At 58.6% G+C, this 21,504-nt stretch overlaps 3 protein-coding genes and 2 pseudogenes across 3 annotated transcripts; all 5 read left to right on the top strand.

The window, feature by feature from the left end:
• The first annotated feature begins 760 nt into the window (after positions 1–760).
• LOC113616663 (neuroligin-2-like) lies at positions 761–1,834 on the top strand (annotated as a pseudogene).
• A 2,210-nt stretch (positions 1,835–4,044) lies between these two features.
• On the top strand, positions 4,045–5,429 carry LOC113616660 (spermatid maturation protein 1-like; annotated as a pseudogene).
• A 2,061-nt stretch (positions 5,430–7,490) lies between these two features.
• LOC113616659 (uncharacterized protein SPEM2-like) lies at positions 7,491–9,341 on the top strand. The gene is given in 4 exon segments (XM_027100068.1): positions 7,491–7,670; positions 7,833–7,890; positions 8,024–8,647; positions 8,650–9,341. Coding segments are annotated over 4 exon segments (1,446 nt in total). The 5' UTR covers positions 7,491–7,532; the 3' UTR covers positions 9,276–9,341.
• A 663-nt stretch (positions 9,342–10,004) lies between these two features.
• On the top strand, positions 10,005–13,088 carry LOC113616662 (uncharacterized protein SPEM3-like). Its single transcript, XM_027100069.1, is given in 5 exon segments — positions 10,005–10,142; positions 10,292–10,349; positions 10,468–10,783; positions 11,023–12,925; positions 12,927–13,088. Coding segments are annotated over 5 exon segments (2,445 nt in total). The 3' UTR covers positions 12,957–13,088.
• Positions 13,089–14,832: 1,744 nt separating this feature from the next.
• On the top strand, positions 14,833–17,022 carry LOC113616657 (transmembrane protein 102-like). Its single transcript, XM_027100064.1, is given in 3 exon segments — positions 14,833–15,598; positions 15,700–16,181; positions 16,183–17,022. Coding segments are annotated over 3 exon segments (1,518 nt in total). The 5' UTR covers positions 14,833–15,384; the 3' UTR covers positions 17,005–17,022.
• The last annotated feature ends 4,482 nt before the right edge of the window (positions 17,023–21,504 follow it).

Genomic DNA, 21,504 nt, shown 5'->3' with positions numbered 1-21,504 from the left:
CAGGGCACACACCGCCTCCATCCTCAGCCCCTTCTCTCCCTCTCCTTCACACGGCCATCATTCCTCCATCAAGGCACTCTTGCCTTCTCGACTCAGACACCTGCCGGACAGCTCCTCCGTGTGTGTTGGAGACGCAGAAGAGTTGGACAGAGAGGTCCCTGTCTTTTCTGGGGGGCGGGCTCACTTGGTGCCTTTGGCTCTGAGTCTGTCTCTCCTTCCCTCCCTTGCCCACCCAGCTCTCTCCTTCTCCTCCCAGAGCTCGGCCCGCTGTCTGAGTGCTCCCATCTGTGTATCTGAGTGTGTGTGAGGGTTTGTGTCTGTCTGTCTATTGCTGTCTCTGCCTCCCTCTCTTGAAATCTATTGATATCTCTGCTTGCTTTGATCTGGTTTCTCTGTACTCGCTGGTTTCCCCCTGGCTGTCTCTCATGTCCTTTTGTGTCTCTGTTTCCATATGTCTCTATCTCATTCAGTCTCAGACTCTGCCTCTGTCACTGGTGGTCTGTCTCTGCCCTCTCTGCCCCTCTGTCCTCATCTCAGACTGTCTCTGGCAGTCTGGCTCCATCCCTATTTGTCTGTCTGTCCATCCGTCTCTGGCAGTTTCTCTGTCTCTTCGTATCCGTCTCTGTCTCTCTTCCCGTCTCCCCAGCTCCCTGCATCTCTGTCCATCTCTCTCCCCATTCCTCCCGTAGCACGCCTCCACCCCTGCCTTTCATGGGAGCCTCACCTTACTCCTCCTTTCCCTGCCCCCCTGTGTCCACAGCGACCCCAACCAGCCGGTGCCACAGGACACCAAGTTTATCCACACCAAGCGCAACCGCTTCTAGGAGGTGGTGTGGAGCAAGTTCAACAGCAAGGAGAAGCAGTACCTGCACATCGGCTTGAAGCCGCGCGTGCGCGACAACTACCGCGCCAACAAGGTGGCCTTCTGGCTGGAGCTCGTGCCGCACCTGCACAACCTGCACACGGAGCTCTTCACCACCACCACGCGCCTCCCTCCCTACGCCACGCGCTGGCCGCCGCACCCGCCCCCTGGTGCCCCCGGCACTCGCCGCCCCCCCGCCTCCGGCCACCCTGCCGCCCGAGCCCAAGCCCGAGCCGGGCCCCCGGGCCTACGACCGCTTCCCCGGGAACTCCCGAGACTACTCCACGGAGCTCAGCGTCACCGTGGCCGTGGGCGCCTCCCTCCTCTTCCTCAACATCCTTGCCTTCGCCGCCCTCTACAACAAGCGGGACCGGGGGCAGGAGCTGCGGTGCAGGCGGCTCAGCCCCCACGGCGGCTCGGACTCCAGCGTGCCCGGCGGGGGTCCCCTGCTCCCTGCTGCCGGCCGTGAGCTGCCACCCGAGGAGGAGCTGGTGTCGCTGCAGCTGAAGCGGGGCGGGGGCGTCGGGGCGGAACCTGCGGAGGCCCTGCGCCCCGCCTGCCCGCCCGACTACACCCTGGCCCTGCGCCGGGCGCCGGACGATTTGCCACTCTTGGCCCCCGGGGCCCTGACCCTGCGGCCCAGCGGCCTGGGGCCACCCCCTCCCCCGCCGCCCCCCTCCCTGCATCCCTTTGGGCCCTTCCCCCCCGTCTCCCCCCACCGCTACCAGCCACAACAACACGCTCCCCCATCCCCACTCCACCACTCGGGTATAGGGGGCGGCTCGGGGAAGCCCCCCTCCCCGGCCCTCCCGGCCAGCTCAGAAGGCAGGGAGGAGGACTTGGCGACAGGCTTTTGTCGTGTGGAGCTGTCGCACGTCGAGGTGCTTTAGGTGGACATGGGTTTCCTCGCTGGGATGTGTGCGCTTCTCCCGCGCGGAGTGGCCCGTTCTCTTCTCCGGACCTGGGCCTTTGAACAACTCCCCTCCATCGTCTGGACACCCGTCTTCGGTGTGTGGAGACGCGGAAGTATTTTCCCACGTGGAGGTGTGCTTTCTCATGAGGGGGTGAGAAACCATGTGCAGGGTGAGGTGTTTTTTTTTTTTTTTTTTGCCGCCCTGGACACCTGTTGGCTCCCTCAAAGAATTTCTGTGGGGATTTGTGCCCCCACCTCCTCCCTCCTCCCACCCCCTGGAGACCCTGGAAGTGGTGTGTTCACAAACAGCGACCCTTGGCCACCGGACGACGCAGGGTGATGCCTGGGAAGTAGCGAGGAAATCACAGCCCCCCTGCCCTGCCCCCAGCCCTCCCGCCCCAGCGAAGCATGTGTATCCCCCGTGGCACAAGTGAGGTGAAGCACGGTCTCCCCAGGGCAGGCCTCGCCTTCTACAGATGACAGACACACATTCCTTGCCACGGGGAAGGGAGGAGATCTTGCATCCCTGTGCTGCCTGGGAACTTGTCTTCCCCTGGGTCCAGGATGCATTTCTGAGTGGAAACATGTTCTTGCATGTGGATGTACGTTTTCCCATGCAGACGGCCCCTTTCTCTCCAGCACTTCCCTGCATCTTAGGGCCTCAGGCCCAGCACTTAACTTCTCACACAGCAGGTATGAAGGGACTTCAAACTGACAGAAGCTGAGGGGGAGGGACAAACCCTGAGGAGATGAACAGACCCTAAGCTCTGCCCTTCTTTCCCCTAGAGTTTGGGGGGTGGGGGGCTGCGTGGCACCTGCCACCCACAGAGGCCATGCATGTTTGACCAAAGCCCTCACCGCGGTCTGAGGGCAGACCTTCTTCCCTCAGTCCTCAGACCATCGCTCATCCGTGCCAAACTGGTGAGGTGGGTTTGAGGGGCAAAGACCCCCCAAAACGTGCCAAGGATTCCTCAGCCCTGGGCCAGGGCAGGTAGGATACAGGAGAGGGGGAGGTGGCAGCTAAAGGGGTCCCGCCTGCGTCCCTCTTCTCGCCATGTCTCATCCCTCCCTCTCTGCCCCTGTTTTCCCTCCCCCCTTCGCCATCCCCCTCTGAAGCCATCCCTTCCTGGTCTCAAGCCAGCTTCTCCCCTCAGCTGCCCACCCCCTCCTTTGACCTGCCCCCTCTCCCCTGGGCCCCCAGGGCTGAAGGAAAGGAGCAGTGGAGGGGGGAGGGGAGGAGAGCAGGGGAGAAAGGCTTCCCCGGACAGGTTGGGGGAGAGAACGGGGTCAGCTGTACTGAGGAACAGATGGAGGGGGCAGTGGGGGACGGCGCTTGGGCAGACACCAGCAGGAAGAATTTGATTTGAAAGGATGTGTGTAAGGTGACTGCCCAAAGAGAAACGGTTTGGGCCTCTGGGGAAAGGAACAATGTCGAGAAGGGTTTCAAGGGACACCAGCCGAGAAGGAGCCAATCCTCGTCTGCTGGCATTTTGTGGGTTCATTAGTGCCAAATTTGAATAGGGGGTGGAGTGCTGTCTTCCACTGACCCCCAAATCCCTGGTCTTGGCTCCCCAGAACTTTGCCTCCTGACTGTCCCTTCTGCCCCCACCTCCACCCATGGAAACTTAGTTCTTTTCCCACCCCTTCCCCTGCCTGGTCTAGCTCCTTTCCAAACAGCCCTGCCTTCTAAATGCTAGGGACCTGGCCCCTGAACCCTGTAGACAGATGCCCCCCCAACCGGGGCATGGGAGGGGGGCTGGGGGATCCCATGATTCAGCCACAGACTCCAGTGCCCAGCCCCTGTCCCCAGAGCAATTCCTTGACAATCCTGTGTCCCCACCCCAACCCTTCGCGGCTCTGTACACATTTTTAAACCTGGCAAAAGATGAAGAGAATATTGTAAATATAAAAGTTTAACTGTTGGATTTGCCTGCTGTTATGTTGGGAGGTAGGGGTGGGGCTCTAAAGAAACAAACCTTGGAAAAGTGACTCTGCCAGTGAGAGAGGAGGAGGGGGTCCGAGCCCACAGCCCTTGCCAGTGAACAGCTCTGAGGTCAGAGAGAAAGGGGGAGTGGGTGCTGGGGTGAGGTTGTCATTGGTAATGGGGTTGTTCGGGGAGTTAAGATCAGGACCAGTGTCTGTGCAGAGGTCAGAGCCTGGCGTAGAGGACCAGGCAGGGGCTGATGGGGACAGACACCAAACAGGCCAGAGGGCCTATGGGCTGGTGCAGGTGGCTGGCTACAGGAGAGACATGCAAGGTGAAGGGTTTGGCCTCTACTAAGCCCTGGCCCAGGCTGGAGGGTCAAACACAGGCCCAGGACTCTCCCTCTTGGCACATTTTGAGGGAGAGCCCCACATCATTGTGACCCACTTATCCCCAGGAGCCTCTGGGACAGGAAGGCGGCCAGTGGTCCTGTGGGCACAGTAGGTTGGGGCCCTAGGGACCCCCATGGCCACAGCTGAGTGGCCCTGTCCCGGGTGGGCCTTGTGTCACAGCCCCAGCACCAACAACTGCCAGGACCTGGACAACTCCATCCTGTTGCTGCTGGACCTCATCATCTGCGTTAACATTGGCATCAATATGGTGACACTGGTCAGGGTGGGGCCGGGTGGGAGGGTGCTGGCAGGATGGCTGGGGGGCAGGCCTGGAGTCACTGTGTCCTCCCCCACCTAGCTCTGGCGCAGACTCCGTGGCTTCTTACACCAAGTGTTTCATGTTATTTGTGAGAAAGGTAAGTGGAGGATGGGGAGGTTGGGGAATAGGAAAGACAGAAACCAGGTGTTCTAGCCCTGACCTTAAGTGGGCCCCTTCCCCTCCCGCTCTCCCTGCTCAGACACCATAACTATGCAGCTTCTCTTCCTGCAACCTGCCTCTCCATCCCTGGAGGAGCCAGGCTCCCCACCAGCCTCTCACCTGTCCCCGATCCACAGAAGCTTCTAAGTTATGCTCACCTGGAAAGCAGACCCAGCCCCCGAAGCAGAGCGCCCCTGCAGTCTGCCTTCGGTGCACCATGGACCCTGTGAAAATGACCGTGTCCCCCCCACCCACCCGCCGCCGTCGCCGTCGAGACTCTTCAGCACGCCGCGCCCACCGCCCCGTAGCCTGGGCCCCTGACAACTGATGGCGATGACGAGAAGCCCGCACGTCAGCACACAACAATCTGCTCCCACAACTGGAATTGCCCCAAGGACTGGGAAGGCTTTCAGTCCACCCAGGGGTTCTGGACTCCCTGGGCCCAGGATGCCGTGGAGCCACCTACCCAGACCATCCGCTTCCAGCAAACTGCAGAGGGAAGGCCGCTCAAAAGAGAGGCAGTCAGAGCTGGGCCTACAGGCCTACGCGTACCCTGTGAACCCCCGCCCCACAGCCCTCAGGCCCTGAGCCACAAGAACGGGTGGGGGGTGCCCCAGGCAGAACAGGAGCAGTGCTCGCCAGCCCAGCCACCCATCCTGGGCCCGGCCCACGTCGCAGACATCCCCTGGCGCCACTCCTCAGGGCGCGTAGCCTATAATGCCAGAGACGTGAGGCGGCGGCTGCGGGAGCTGACCAGGGAGGTGGAGGCCCTGTCCCACTGTTACCCCCCGGTCTCTGGATCCAGCACGGCTGAGGGGACGGGAAAGGCCTAGGTATACCGTTCCCTGACAGAGAGGTGACTGGGAGAAGAATAAAAAGAAGAGAGGAGGTGGTTTGTGGTGGTGTGGGGGGTGCCAGGGCCCACACAGCACCCAGAAGCCTGGTTGCTAAGGAAATGATCTCCCTGGCAACAGGGCCTAGAGAGCCCTGAGGACCCTCATCAACCTCTTGGCCTCACCAGGCCCTGTCCTCAGCCCTTTCCCAGGCCCTTCTTGGTTCCAAGCCTCCCACCTGCCTCTACTCTGTTCTTTAGTGCCCAGGGAAGCCCCCCAAATCCCACTCCAGATCCCCAGGCAGTACTGCACTTGAGTGGAGACCCTCATCCCCATGGCCTCAGTCTCTCAGAGGTCCAGCTCCTACCAGAGCCCAGGTTTAGGCTGTAACTACAGGTGAGGTGTGGTCCCTCTGAAGCCCTGGTTTCTTTGGGGAGGGATGGCTGAGAGTGAGGGTACCCAGGCCCTCACAGTTCCCCAGTCAGAACCCGAAGCTCCTGTATACTCGAGAAGGCTTGGAGCAGAGGATAAAATATTGAGGACACTCTCAAGGGCTGCCTCCACACAGCCCTGTGTGCCCTCACTCCTCTGATTAGCACTTCCATGTCACAAATGAGGAGACTGAGGCTCAGAGACGCCAGGTGACTTATTCATGGTCACGCGGACACCAAGGATCAACTTCATGGCCTCAGACGCTCCGTCCCCCTGATCCCACAGGTAGATTCCCATTGCTACTGAGTCAGCCTGGCCCATCAGAGTCTCCTCCCGCCTTCCTCAGTTTCCCATGTAAACTCATCAGGATATTGCATCCACTGGACAGCAGGGAAACCCAGGCCCTACCTACTTCTAGACACACACGCACACAACTTGGGAACAAGGAGCCAGGTCGAAGGGACTAGACCTCACCTCCCATACCAGATGGGTTCCTGGAATGTGAGCAGATGGGCCTTCTATGAATCACCCTGCTTCTCTGTTCATTTTCATTTGACTAACGTTATCGATCATTTTAAGCTGATTCCATTAAGTGGGTCTATATTGAGCACCTGCTGTGTGTTTGGAGTCTTGATGGAAAATGCCCACTGGCTCTTTCTATTTCTTTCTCTCTTTTTTTTCTTTTTGGCCATGCAGTGTGGTTTGCAGGATCTTAGTTCCCTGACCAGGGATTGAACTGGGGCCCTCAACAATGAAAGCGTGTAGTCCTAATCACCGGACATCCCGGGAACTCCCTGTTCCTCTATATCTGTTGAGATGTTCGTTGTGCAAAGAAAATGACTTGAGGTTCCCCAGGTACCACTTTCAGAGACCCCAGCAATGAAACCGGTTGATAACAGTAGATTCCGTTTGTCATATCAACAACTACATCTATTTTGTGCTTTGTGAATTTCATGTGGTTTTCTTAAGACAGCAGCTAACCGTTTTTCAACTCGGAGGGTTGGCTCAGTGGGAGGGAAGTTGGTTAGGAAGGAGAGAAACCATGGTTTGGGGTGGTCTCTGGCAAAGGCAGCAAACCCTTGCTCTGAACTAAAGGGGCCAGTGACCACCAACACCTAAGGCTGCAATCCCTGGCAGGAAGGGGTGGGTACGGTGGGTACTAGAGGGGTTATGACAGGGAAATCAGCAGGACAAGGAGGGGATGGTGCAGTGGGGCGACCCCAGAGGGGACTCTTACTGTCACTCATCCATCTAGTCACCCTCGCTGCTGGCCCCAAGCAGGCATGGGTGGGGAATCACAACAGGCTACATAAGCTGCCATAATGTCTCGAACAATGAAATGGAGGAAATCCTTTATGCATGATTCAGTCCCTATGAAGACGGTCTCTCATCTGTAGCAACCATGCTTGCACATCAAGTTAAGCAAGGTCCCATGGAGACAGAAGGACCGACTGAACTCTGGGGACTAGGCTCCATGTAGTGGGAGCCGAGGGCAGAGATGGCCACATAAAGGGCCAGCTGAGTGGATGAAAGATTGGCCACCTCAGCATTGTGACTCCCTGCAACGTGCCCCATTATGACCATGCTCCCTCACCTGTTGGTGGGTGTCCGCAGGTCCTGGCATGAGTGCACTGTGGGTCAGGGCCGGTGGTGGTGGGGGGCGGCCCGCGGCCCAGGTGGCCCTAGGACCCCCCCACCATGGAAAACCGGCTCTGGTATGACAACCTGGGGTGCTGCCATCCATACCAAGAAAGTACCCAGAATGCGGAGGACTTCCTGCTCCTGCTGCCGGGCCTTGTCGTTCTTGTCAGCATTGGGATCAGCATGGCAACTATGGTCAGCGATGGTTGGGGACCACCAGTAGGGGTGAAGAGGGCTGAGGGTGGGAACCAGCTGCAGCCTGCACCTCCGTCTGCAGGAACGGTCTTGGCTGGGACGGGGGGTGAGGGTGGAGAGCCTGGCCTTCATTTTCACCCACCCCACCCCACCCCACCCCAGGTATGGCATGGGCTCCAGAATGCCTTAGACAAGACCATCTATTGGATTAATCAGAAAAGTAAGTATGGAAGACAGGTAGGGGGCACCACACCCCTGCTACTCCCAGGGCCCTAGAAACCCAGGCCCCCAGGTTCCCAACCCTGAACTCTTCTGACAGTTGCCCTGCCCTCACGGACTCTCGCCTCCGCCAGATGAAACATCGCAGGCTTGTGAAAGTTCCCCCAAACATCCTCCTGCCAAGGCCCAAGACGTCCACATCCACTGCACCCTGGACCCTGTGGAAGTGAAGATGGCCCGGCCCGCTTGCTACTCCCTGTCCTCCTACCATCATCTCCGCAACCGTAGCCGCAGCTGCAGCCGCCGCCCCGGCAGCCACCAGCGGAGGCCGAAGAACCGCAGACAATTCCCCTACAGCCGCTCAGGCTTCCGTAGGCCGCATCGCAGCCACGGGATGTCACAGCTGCGGCCAATGCCCTCCTTTGATCGGGAGGACCCGGACTCCTACCTGGAGCAGGAGGATGATCTTTCCTTCCCACAACCCAAGTACCCGTGGGGGTGCTCGGGAGGGCTCTACCAGCAGATGGGCCTGCCCTCCAACGTGGGCCTCTGGGGCCGCCAGGGTGGGATCCTGGCCAGCCTGCCACCACCCTGTCTCTACCTGTCGCCCGAGCTGCGCCGCATGGCCAAGCGTGTGGAGGCCAAGTCCGAGCTAAGCCTGCAGTCCTTCGGGGCCCCCTGCTCACCATCCCGCATCTGGAGCAACGTGGAGGCTGACCAGTGGACCTCGTCTCCACCACCTCCCCGACGGCTGCCCCCAGCCCCTCGTGGGTCCCTGGGGGGCACAGCACTTACCCCTCAAGGGGCCAGCTCCCGTATGACTCCTGGCATCAGCGGCGGCGTGGTCTGGAGGGCTCTGGGCCTCCATCCGCTCTGGTGCCTCGGGGCTGCCGGCCCGAAGCCTGGCAGCGCAACTCCCCACTGGCCCACGGACGGAGCCTCCCCTGCTGTGCTCACAGCCAACCAAACCGCAGCCTGCACCCGTCCACGGGACACTTGAACTACTCCCGGGATCCCCACGAGGTGCGGCGCCGGGCGGCCGAATGGGCCGAGATGCTGCCCATGTGGCGCCCTCTGGCCGCCTCCGCCTCCCTCACGGTGCTGGCAGAGGCCTCGTACAAGCGGGCCCCGGCTCCCAGCTCAGCGCTGCTCCTCCGCCCCTCCCAGTCCCTTTCCGAAGTCCAGGCTACCGAGCACCCTCCACCCCCACCCACCTTCATGCCACTCAGCCGGAACCCGGGGGGCAATGCCAACTACCAGGTGTATGACAGCCTGGAGCTGAAGCGGCAAGTGCAGGAGAGCCAAGCGCGGGCCAACTCGCTGCTACCTTCCACCTCGGCCTCCAGGCCCTCTCTGCACGGGAGCCAGACTGGGAAAATGAACTGACCAGCAGCAAATGGGGGCAGGGGCAGGGGGCGGCAGGGCATGGAGAGAGGAACAAAGAGCGCCAGAGTCCAGGAAACATTGGTGGTCTGTGGCTTGGAAGCACCACTCCTTCTGCCAGCCTGGGTCCCTGCGCTTGGCTTCCTGCAATAAGAAGCCAGTGTCCCCTTCTTGGCCTGAGGGTCCCCCTGGTTTAGTGGCCGCAGTCCTGCCAGCAGGCCCCTCCTGGTCCTATACCATATGCACTAAGTACATCTGCAGCTGCAGACTCCAAACCCCTGGTCTCTGGGCACCTCCTCTGTGTCTCAGCTGTCCCTGTCCACAGAGAGCCTCATACAAGAAGCTGCTTCCAAACTGGGAGGTTCCACATCTGGGCAGGTCCAGCATCACGCCCAGTGAAGGGCATGAAGAAGGCTGAGGCTCTGGACTCCAGCCAGGCCTTCCGCAGGACTCTGAGGCCAAGGTCTTCCTAGTCTCAGGAGGGGCCAAGAGATGGAATGTGTCATTTGAACAAGTGAGTCAGCGGGCGGTGAGCGAATGATTGACCGCTCGAGGGGAGGTGTGCCGGCCTACAGGCCCTGTTTGACTGTCCAGGCTCAGCTTACCTCACCCTGGTAACCAGGGAATGCCCCTCCCTCACTGTGACCTCACCACCTGCCCCATTATGACCCAGTCTGACTCCCAGTTAAAAGTGGAGGGCAGGGGGCCCAGGCAGTCCTGGGACCCCCGGCCATGGGTGAGGGAACCTGCTACACAGCCGAGCCGGCCCCTAGCCCCGAACCCAGGAAATGCCAGGACCAAGAAGACTTAATTCCTCTGCTGCTGCTCAGCCTGATCTTCCTCATCGTGGGGATCAACGTGGTGACTATGGTCAGGGCAGGATCTGGGCAGCGGGGTTGGGGGAGCCCTGGGGCCTCGAAGGGGCTGAGGTTGGGAGGGCTGCGGGGGTGTGGCCGGACAAGGGTTGGATTTCAGGGCTAACCCTGCTCCTGGCCTCCCCCCTCCCCTTCTTCCCTCAGCTCTGGAGGCATCTGAAGAGATTCTTGCGGGCACTCTTCAATCGAATTTTCCCCAAAGGTGAGTGGGCGCCAGCGTGGGCTCAGGGAATGTGGGCCTGTCCCCTTTCTTCTATCCCTGCCTTGATTCTCAGCCCCTCATGAACCCAGGCCCTGACCCATCTCGCCTTTCCCCGCAGACAAGCAAGCCAGCTGTGTAGACAGCCATCGCATGCGCAGGCGCTGCTGCGTGGATCCCAAGAAACCGCGCTCAAGAGTTTCTTCCCGCCTCCGCCATCGCCCAAGCTTCCTGCTCGGGCAGCCAAACCACCCTGACTCCTGGATACGAGACAAAAAAGATGAGAAGGCTTCTAAGTACTGCCGGATGCCGCCTCAGTGTGGACGGGCTGGGGCTTCCACGCAGGTTCCACGGAGACTGTGGAAGGAGCGGGTAGTGAGAGCTGGGGAGGCCCCTGCTGTCACAGCCTTAAAGTCCCAAGCCAACTTTTACTCCAGGTAAGAGACATCTTCCAAGCTCCACAGGATGAGCAAGGTGGACGTGTTTCCACTCCGCCTGCCCCAAGAGAGCAAGACTAAGACCCCAGACTCTGACCCAGCCCAGGCCCCAGCCCGGGCCCAGACCCGCCCCCCAGTTCAGCCCCCTGCGCATGCTCCTGCGAAGGCCCAGCCCTTCTCCCCAGCCCCCCCCCCTGGGCACCCACCCCCCCCTCCCCCCCCCCCGCCCCCCGTCGGAGACCTGCTCCCGAGGCCACGCCCATGAGCACACTTCCGCCCCGGGCCCAGGCCTTCTCCCTAGTGCACCCCACTGGGAACACTCCTGCCAAAGCCCAGACCTTCTCCTCCACCCACCCCTCTGAGCACGCCCCACCTCAGGTCCAGACTTGCTCCACATTCCACCCCCCTGAGCACACCACCCCCCAGGCCCAGACCCCCTCCCCAGCCCTCACCCCTGAGCACAGCCCTGCCCAGGTCCATGGCCCTGAGCATACTTCAGCCCATACTCCAGCCCAGGCCCAAGCCCAGGCCCCCTCACCTGCCTCAGCCCAATCCCTGGGCCACACTTCTGTCTGCACCCTGACCCATGCTCATCTGACCTATACCCATGCCAACACTCTGGTCCCTCCCCCAACTGCTGCCCCTGCTACTACTCCTGCCCTTGCCCCTACACCAGCCCCTGTCCCGATCTCTGCCACAACCTCTGTCCCAGCGCTGGTCATGGCCCTGACGACCACTCCAGTCCCTTCCACCACCCCTACCCCCATCCTAGGTTCTATTTCCTCTACCTTGTCTGCCTTCAGCCAAGGCCTCTCCTCTGGCCGTGTGGTCTATGATGCCCGTAGGGTAAAGCAGAACTTATTCCATGTGTGTCCCCCTCAGAACTCTGGATATTCCAGAAAGGACTTGGGTACCCTCTCCAGGCCGCAAGAGGGGCATGGTCTGCTGAGCTCTGGTACAGCAGAGCAAACACTCAAGCAATGTAGTGGGGACAGTGCCAAGCCCTCCACAGCATCCATTCTGGGTTACCTGGAGTTGGGGAATATGGAAGGGAAGACCTCAAATGATGCCAAAGACAAATTTGTACAGTCCAAGACCTTCCCTTACTGCAGCTTCCATCCTTGCAGGTCTGAGAAGAGAAACACAGACCCCCAGACTCCAGTCTACCCCACATTCCTGTACTCCAAGGATGCTGTACCTTCCCAACCTTACTTCCATTCTCAAAACAGTGCCCAGAGGTCACCATGCACCATGCCTCCACCATGCACTCTTTATCTACCTCTTGTTTCTCCCAGATCCTGGGTCCTTCATCAACACAGCAACCACCAGAAGCCCTCCACCTTAATGCAACCCCCCACCTTGCCCCCAACCTCCAAGTCTTCTCAGTCTGTCCTCTCTTCCCAGGGCCCCATCCCTCTCCAGTTATCCACTACTTCCCAAACCCCAAGCCAGGCCCAACCCCCTGAACTTCATGAGAGTCTAGACCTCAACCAAGGCTCTGTCCTCCCAAGGACCCCAGGCCTTTCCAAAGTCTGCAGAGTTTCCAGAAACCCAGGCCTTACCACAAACCCAGGCACCCAGAAGAGTCCAGGTCTTATCCAAGACCCAGGCCTCCCCAAGAACACAGGCCTTGCTCAAGATCCAGGCCTCCACAAGCTTCCTGGCCCCCATAAGGGTCCAGCCCTTACTCAATACTCTGGCTTATCCCAGAGATCAGGCCTCCATAACAACTCATGCCTTATCCCAAATCCTGGCCTCCACAAGGATGCAGGGCAGCACATACCACGGACTTCTATCCCACCCAGTCAGAACTGCCGCTCTCCCAAGGCTCAGGTGGCCTACAATGACCTGCTAACCTTCTCAGAGGTACCTGTGCTGATCGTGCTGCAATCACCCTCCCAGCAAGCAGGCAGCCAAGGCTGGGTGTACCACCCCCAGGATACAGTTCCTCCAGCCTGCCAGAATCATCGCCAGATGTCTACGCCTCCCAAAACCAGCTGGAAGCCCTACCACCCGTCAGGCACCCGGCTCGGGCATGTGGTCTTTGACGCCCGCCAGAGACAGTTCAGAGCAGGCAGGGACAAGTGAGAAGCTCTGTCTCCCAGGCGCCTTCACCGAGAGACCTCCAACAACTCACCGGAGCCCATCAAGGAGTGGGGATATCAGTGTGTGATGAGCAACTTAGAAAAAGAGGGGACAGATATGCATGAGGAATAAAGAGACAAGAGAAGTGTTCTGTGGTTGCTTGAGGACATCCACCCCAGCCCCATCCCTCAGGGCCTGATGAGGAGGGTATCCCTGCTTTCCCTCCATTGCTTTCTAGCTGAATCCGTTATCGCCAAGGCCCTAGAGCTGCATTGTCAATTACAGTAGCCACTAGCCAAATGCCTATTAGAATGTAAATTAGTTAAAATTAAGGAAAATTAATTCTGTTAAAAATTAAGTTAAAAAGTTAAAAATTCTGTTCCCTGGCGGTCCAGTTGTTGGGACTTGGCGCTTTCACTGCTGTGGCTGGGGTTCAATCCCTGGTCGGGGAACTCAGACCCCGCAAGCTTCATGGCTTGGCCAAAAAAAAAGAAACCTCTGCTCCTCAGTGCCACGACCTTCTAAGTGCTCAGTAGGCACATGGAGCTAGTGGCTACTGCATTGGACGGCACAGATTTAGAACATTTGCATCATCATGGAAAATGCTATTGCAGAGCAGTGCTTTAGAGCTTAGAGCAATTTCCCTTTCCCTGTCACCCACCCCCAGCATCTTAAAGCTCCCCCAGAGCCCAGAGAACTTAGCTCTTTTTAGGGTGGCTCAGAAGCCACCCTCTGGGGAGGAGGTAAGATGTGGGGATGGACAGCCAATGCCTGATTTCCCCAGACTGTGAGAAAGAGCCCAGGCTTCAGCTTTCCTCATCTGGTCTCTTGGGTCACGACCAGATGTATGGAAACTTGCCTCCCCCGTTCTGGGCTGTGTTTGGGGCTCTTGGTTACTGAGGGAGAAGACCTCTCTTTGTCAGTGACTAGGAAACCTTGTGTTTTAGGCTCCCCAAATTGAGCCCTGGATTCTGAGGGTACCCTCCTTCATAGGCCTCTAAATATTTCGAGGTGTCTCCACTTAATTTTCTTGCCCATGGACTTAGTCCCAGTTCAGTGTGGAGACAGACCCCTGGGTAAAAGGCATGTAAGAATTCCTGGTCCAGTGTGCATCGGTCTAATCTGTGAGCGTGTCTCTGGTGTCCTGTCTTTCTGTCCTATTATTCTGGCTCCTAGTTTCATCCTGGACCCTAGCTGTGTCCATGATAACACTGGTCGCTGAAAGCCATTTCCTTCCCCCGATAATTTTTCATTGCCCTGCCCTAGCCCAGCTGGAGTTTCCTCTGGACTTGATTTTCAGTCCTGATAACTCTTCTGTATACACACATAAGCTGCGAGATTCCAAAGCGTTTTCCCTGCCACCACTTGTGTGTCTGAGGTGGGCAACACTAATATGTCCCTTCCCTGAGTCAGATGTCCATCCCTGGGTCACTACATGCACACTATCGGTGTGTTCTTGTCTAACGTTACCACCGCCGATTCCAAGGAGATACGTCCCAGCCGGAGAGCCCATTTCCAACACCTCTCTGGATCAGCTCTGACCTTGGACAAGTCATGAGCACCCTTTCTAGGCTTGCAGTCTCATCTCTAAACTGAAGTTATAATTGCATGCAAGAACCCTTCTAGATTTAAGTGACCAGGGCTCCTCTACTCCCAAGTGAGATGTAGAGTCCCCTATTTCTCCGCATGCCCTAGTGTATGTCCCTCATTATTGTTTGCTATTCAGATCCATCCTATTAGGCCTCTGTTCTGACCCCAAGGAGTGTTTGTGCGGTTCACCTGGCCTTGTAAAGACACAGAATAGTTTATCATAAAGACACAGAATAGCTTACCTCCATAGAAACTACAACTTCCATCAGGCACTACTTCAACGGAACAGGAAAGGATGTGGGGGCGTGGCCCCAACGCCCTGGTAGCTTTGAAGACAAACTACAACTCCCAGGATAGCCGCGAGATCTCTGCAGAGCAAAAGGAGTGACTGAACTCTGACTGGAGGCCAGGCTGGTCCGGAACCACCCCGACAGTCTCCAGAAAGGGGCGTGGTTATAATTTAAGGGCGTGGCCTTACAGGCAGCAGGAAGAAGTTACCTGTTGAATCTTCCTATCCATTCTCTTCCCAGCCTTTGCAGCTAACCCTAAGAGGGAAGCCGCAAACCACTAGCCTCTTCTGAAAAAGAGGTAAGGGGACGTAGACAAGGGGCAGCGAAGGAGGCTATTGCATTCCTTAGGAGGGGCCAAACAGCTACTTTCTACCTGCTGAGTCAGGTGAACCGTTCCATGGGGGCGGGGACCAGCATATGAGAAAAGGGCAAGGACGGAGGAGGTATTTATTTGTTCTCTTTCAAGACTAAATTTAGGGCCCTTCGTCTGCAGACCCATTGGCGGACTGTGTCTTGGGAACCCTCTTGGCCTCTGGAAGAGCAAAGAACGGGGGCCAGTTTTCCGCAGCAAAAGGTACGGCCCGTCTGGGCTTCCTCCCGTCTGTGTATTTCCTAGCCCCCAAACGACAGAGCCATATGGCTTCCGCGGTCTGGGGGAGTGCTCCCTGGTGGGGCCCACCGCCCCCAGCCCCAGCCCGGCCGCTCACGGACATCGACTTCTGCTCTGCGGCGCAGCTGCAAGAACTAACCCAGCTGATCCAGGAGCTGGGTGTGCAGGCGAGCTGGAGTGAAGGTCCCAAGCCAGGACCAGATCTCCTCCAGGCCAAGGACTTTGTTTTCTCTTTGCTTGGTAAGTAACCCTCCCAGCCTTCGGGAACTTGCAGCTCTCAGCTCCGCCTCACCCCGCCCCGGCTCTGGATCACGACTTTACGGTCCCTTCTCTTTCCTTAGGTCTCGTTCACTGCCGGGACCCTCGCTTTCCTCCTCAGGCAGAGTTCCTGCAACTTCGTTGCGGGATTCGCGAGGGCTCCCTGGATCTGGAGCCTGCGCCTCTAGGGCCCTACGCTCGGGGACCTCACTACGACTCCAGCTTCACACTCCTGGTGCCCGTGCTTTCGCTAGATGGCACTGGGTAGGAGCTGCAACCGGACGTGGGATCCTGTTACACATGGCTCTTCCTCCCAGAGCAGGTACGCGGAACCTCGGTCCGGGAGGCATGACAGGATTGCCTAGGACCCCCAGTCCCAGGAGGACGTGATTCGATCCACCCAGCCCAAAGCAAAGAAACTCCCAAGGATCCGCAAATCTCTGTGGACCAGCTACACGTCACTGAGCCTGAGGCACACGAGTCTTTGGAAAACAAACCTAGTAATGTTTCAGTGCCAGAGTTGCCTCAACAAGACGTAACCGATGTTGACTTTCCCTCACCACTGAAAAAAAACGAATGGTGACGTCACCAAAGCAACCGACGTTAGCCCAGTGCCACAGCCGTTGGAGGCTCCGGAGGCATGGCCCACATTGTGCCCCGCCCAGGTGGCTGCCCGGTTCTCTGCTTCGCTGGCTGCGGTCACTGAGTCCCCGTTTCCGGTTCCGGGTGCCCCGCGCTTGGTCCACGCAGCCCGCTACGCGGGGGTCACCACCATCCTCCTGGCTACGCCCGGGCCCCCGCGCCGCCTCCTGCTTTTCGACTTGATCCCCGTGGTGTCCGTGGCCGGCTGGTCCCAGGGGGCTCGGAGCCACTCGTGGGCCGGCCCGCTGGCCTCGGAGTCGTCTTCCTTCTCCCTGGTGCCTGGCGGCGGCGGCGGCACAGAGCGGCCGGACGCCTCCGGCTGGCAGCTCTACTTCGCCCGCCAAGAGCTGGCGCTCAAGACGCGCATACCCGTTCCCCTGCTGCAAGCGCACGCGGCGGCCCAGGCGCTGCTGCGCCCTCTGGTGGCCAGGACTAGGGTCGCGGCGCCCTACCTCCTGCGGACGTTGCTCTACTGGGCGTGTGAGCGGCTGCCCGCGCCCTATCTGGCGCGAGCCGAGAATGCGGGAGCCAGCTGCCTCGGGCTACTGGATGAGCTGGGCCGGGTGCTCGAGGCCGGGACGCTGCCCCACTATTTTCTGAGTGGCCAAAAGCTCCGTGGGGGAGGACGGTGCCGCTTCGCTGCTCGGGGCGCTGGCCCTGCCCGCGCCCTGCGCGCCGCTGTGGAAGAGGCCAAGGCTGCACGCAAGGGGGGCGTCTTAGCCGGCGTGGGAGGCGGGGCCCATTAAAGACGCTGTTCCTACTAACCTGGAATGTGCTTCTGTTGGCCAGCGGGATGTGGAGGGCACTGCTCTCCCCTCACCTGGGAGACAGGCTGAGCGCTTTGGGCCCGAAGAGCCCGTTCTAGAAGGCCTCCTCGCCGGTTCCTCCGCTTCCTCCCACCCTCCTCCCGCCCCATCCCTGGCACAGGTCGTTCCATTCTGGCCTCTCCACTTTCCAAATCTGTGGCCAGCACCCCTCCCACTCCGGTGCAGCCTCTGGCATCCATCTCCCGCCAGTTCTTATGCTCTTTTCTCTTAGGAGTCAATCGGGATGGGGGTAATATATTTGCTGAAAAAACGTGTAAAGGAGAAAGGTATGGAGACCAGGGACTGACCAATTTGTCTCACACAAAATCAGAGACATTAAGGAGGCCGGATTTCACCCCAGGCTAGACCTCACCACCACCGCTACCTCTTCAGTTATTCCCGCCACCTTCCTCATCCAGTTCTGCCCTCCATCCCAGGCAGTAGGGTCCCTTTCTCCATTCTCGGGGCATCCGCCATTCCATCTATCTAAGCCCAAACTCTCCCCCCATCCAGAGTTCCATTCAGTGGAGTCGCCTCCTTGTCCCTCCTCCTCTGAACCCCGAGACATGCGAGACATGCGGCCTTGCCTCGGCTCCGCCTGTCTCTAAGACCGTCGCCGCTCCCTGCCTCCAAGGAACCCCGGGGTTCCGCCCGCCCAGCTTCACCTCCCGCTCTTTCCCGGCGTCTCCGCCCCCTGCCCCGACCCCGGACCGGCTCTCGGAGGAGGGGGAAGCCGCTGTCGCCGCCGCCGCCGCCGCCTCAGCTTCCCAACCGCTGCCGCTGCTCCGCTTGGTCCAGCCGCCAGGCCCAGTGCTCACTTCGCCAGACCAGGGCGCTCTGCGGAGACACCCTCACTCCTTCCTGGGGTCCGGGACGTCTAGCCGGGCGTGGGGGGAAGCTCCGCTTGTGGGGTACAGGGAGGGAGGAGCCTGGAACCGGAGCCAGCGCCAGCCGTCCCCGGATCGACAAGACAGGACAGGTTGAGGGGCCTTCTCTCCACAGTGTCCCTGAGACCTCCCCTTCCAGTCCCCCTGGCCCCTGCCATGTAGTCCCCGGACTGGAGGCTCCCTGCACTCGCCACCACCGCAGCCTGTCTCCCAGCCCTGCTTCTGGCCCTGCTCTCACCCCTGCTGCCACACTCATGCCCTGAGCAGCCACGTCCCACCAGGTGCTCTACCCTGAGGGAGCCTAGGGGCCGGCCATGACTTCCGGGGCTGCTGAGACCCTTAGATCCTTGGGCCCGGGAAAGGGGTCAGAGAGGGGGATGTCTGAAAATGGTCCTGGCTGATCACTTCTTTCCTTCCACACTCACACCCTCCAAAGCCTTTTCCCGAGATGGCGCGGCGGGTTCCAAAACTGACAAAACCAGGGCATAAATCTTCCCCACCCCGGGCTCAGCCAGTTCCTGGAGCCCTTTGCCCTTTTCATGGCCACCAAGCCGTAGACTTATAGGTCCACTGCAGCTCAGGATTAGTTTCCTTCTTTCGCTACTCCACCTTTTGCCTTGTTGCAGACAGGTTCTGGAACACCAGGCACCCCAGCCAGGGCCATTTCTGCACCCAGGGTCTGTGCTGGAACACAGGCATGCTGCCAGGCTCTGTTCTGGATCCATCAGCCTTCTGTCCTTCACCCAGATGGACCCCTGTTTTCCAACTAGAGAGAGGCTGGATTTGGGCCCTGTCCAGCTGTTGGTCTTGGCCTGAATTGGGCCAGTCTCAGATCACCACAGGTTTAACTTTCTTACCCCAGAGACACCCAGTTCTAGAGCGTGGTGTTCTAGACACATACGGAGCCATACTTCCTTCTGAATCTCAGCTCTAGGACATAGACCCCGACTCTCAGCCCTTCCCTCTAGGATGGAACTAGAGCCTATATAGGCATGTTATTGGTCTAGAGTAAGAGTTCTAGACCCACGCTCCAACCTTGTCTCGTGATACCTGTTAAGCAGGTGTTGTAGTTTCTTAGGACAGGGCCGAAAGTAAGCTCATCACACGAGATGAATTGTACCAAAGCACAGCAGTAGAGGGCTGCTGCTCGCTCAGGCAAAACAGCGCCTCCAAAAAAAAAAAAATAACTTTTATTAAAAACAGCGCCGTCTGTCTTGTTGTGGTAACTTTTATTAAAGTATTATCTAGGTTTACACTTTGAGACTTGTCTTTTTAACATTTTAGAAGTGCCAAAACAGCAAGCTATGTTTTTATTAATTATACAAGCAATAATTGGCTTTCGTGAGCACCTGCCGTGCTTCGTCCTTGAGCGCAAGAACAGCAGAAAATTCCCACCATTATTTTGATTATACTGAAGTAGCACAAGGACATCTCCTTGCGTTCCCACCACTCTGATTATACTGAGGACATCTCATGGATCAGTGCCCAAAGCACTCAATGCTTCTTTTGCAGGCCCCCGGTTTGTCGGGGGGGGGCGCTCGAAGCATTCAGAACTGTTCACAACTCTGGCTTATTCGCATGCCTCCGGTTTGCCGGGGAGGGCTCAAAGAAATCAGGACTGTTTGCAGTTCTGGCTTATTCGCCAGCCCCCAGTTTGCTGGGGGCGGGGGGCTCATGGGTCACGTCTCCTTTCCATGTCCTCAGTTATCCCACTACAGCAGGAGCTCTGGAAAGGTCCCAGCTATGATTCACAAAGAACTAAGTTCTGGATGGATCCTCCAGAACTTCTTGTTTTCCCTAGACAATTTTCCAAAACTCTCATTCTTCCTATAGAATGCTCACCTTATTTTTTACATGCAGTTTCTAGCTCCTGCAACTCAGCTGGGGCCCTGCCAGGGAACAGAGGCTGAGGAAGGGCAGAGGAGTTTTGGAAGGAATCCCTGGCTCATAGAAGGGCAGCTAGGATGGGAAAGTGGCCAGAACCATGGCATGACTGGACCTGTGCCTGGGTTGGGGGGACATGAACACTTAACTACCTCAGCAGGAATTCCTTCCAGGTCCCCTTTAAAGCTGAGGTCTTTGGGGTAATGGGTCTAGAACAGAAAAGACAAATGGGACATAGCTTTGACCCCCCTCAAATGAGGAGACACCAATTCAGCAATAAGTCCCACCCTTCTCCCCTACAGGTCAGGCCAAGGAGGGTGAGGGCCTCTTGGTCTCTAGACCTCATACACCCCTCCAGCTTCTAACTGAATAGAACTTGCTTTACCTCAGCTGGGTGTTAGGTATCCAGAAAGGCTCTGCTCCCAGGGGACCAGTCTCCCCTCCGTGCTTTCTCAATTAAAGACGATTTATACAGTTGAAGTGTTGTCTGCCATCTGTGGGTAGCAGGCTTTGGCAGTCGCTCGGGGAGGGATCAAGCCCCCGGGGCGGGGCGGGTAGGCTGGCGGCTGCCCCCTAGTAACAGGTGCACATTCCTGGGCGCCTCGTCACTTCTCCTGCGCTGGCTGTCCTGGCGGCTCACCCAAGCGGACTCACTGAGCGACGCGGGCGGGCTATGACCCCAGGGGCGCTGCTGCTGCTGCTGCTGCTGTGGGCGTTGGGGGCGCCGTTCGCCTCGGGTAAGTCTGGGCGTCAAAGGGGCAGTGACAGGGCCAGAGGTCGTGGTCGGGCACCAGGGCTTCACTCAGTTCTCTCCTCCTCCAGGCGCCCGCGTCTCAGAGGCGGAGGGCCGACTCCGCAAGAAACTTTTCTCGGGCTATGATAGCTCGGTGAGGCCGGCGCGGGAGGTCGGAGACCGCGTCGGGGTTAGCATTGGTCTCAGCCTAGCGCAATTAATCAGCCTGGTGAGGGCGCACGCGGGGAGTTGAGGCCTGGCCCACTAGCCGGCTGGGGGGCGTGGCTTTAGGCAGGGCGGAACCCAGGGACCACTGGGGGCGGGGCCCGGGGCGAGGCCAGGCTGGGTGACTGACGGGCCTTTAGTAGAGGTTGGGTCGAAATCGGACCAATGGACAAGCTGTGGGCGTGGCTGCTGGACGGGCCAGGATTGAGCCGGGTAGGATGATGAACTGGCCTGTTGGCGGATCTCAAAGTGGAGCTGGGGCCGATGGACAGGCCGGAGAGCGGACCTTGAGGCGGGGTCACAGGCTGGGGCGGACCTTGGTGCCGGACAGGGTCAATAAACAGCGGGCAGAGATTCACTCCGGCCGGGGCCGGGACTGGTAAATGAACTGGCTGGCTGTACGGCCAGCAGGAAGTTTACGAGATAGAGGCGGAGCTTAAGCCAACGCAGTTTATAGGAGGTGGGGCTTGAACCCAAGAGGGTGCGACTCAGAAAAAGAGGGGAGTTTCCAGGGAGAGTTTACCCACCGAGCCCCTCATTTCTCTACACTGACATCATATCTACCCTTTAAACTTTTCCCTTCTAGGACGAGAAGGATGAGGAGATGAGCACAAAGGTCTACTTAGACCTGGTACGGAGACCCCCGCAGGGTGGGAAAGGGCGGACATCCCGCTGCCTTTACAATTTCCTCGAAAGTTCCGACCAGTAAGA

Source organism: Aethalodelphis obliquidens, unplaced genomic scaffold (genome assembly GCF_003676395.1).
Source record: "Aethalodelphis obliquidens isolate GAN/ISIS:26980383/991018 unplaced genomic scaffold, ASM367639v1 scaffold303, whole genome shotgun sequence".
NCBI classification, from domain to species: Eukaryota; Metazoa; Chordata; class Mammalia; order Artiodactyla; family Delphinidae; genus Aethalodelphis; species Aethalodelphis obliquidens.
This window is presented reverse-complemented; position numbering and strand designations above follow the sequence as displayed.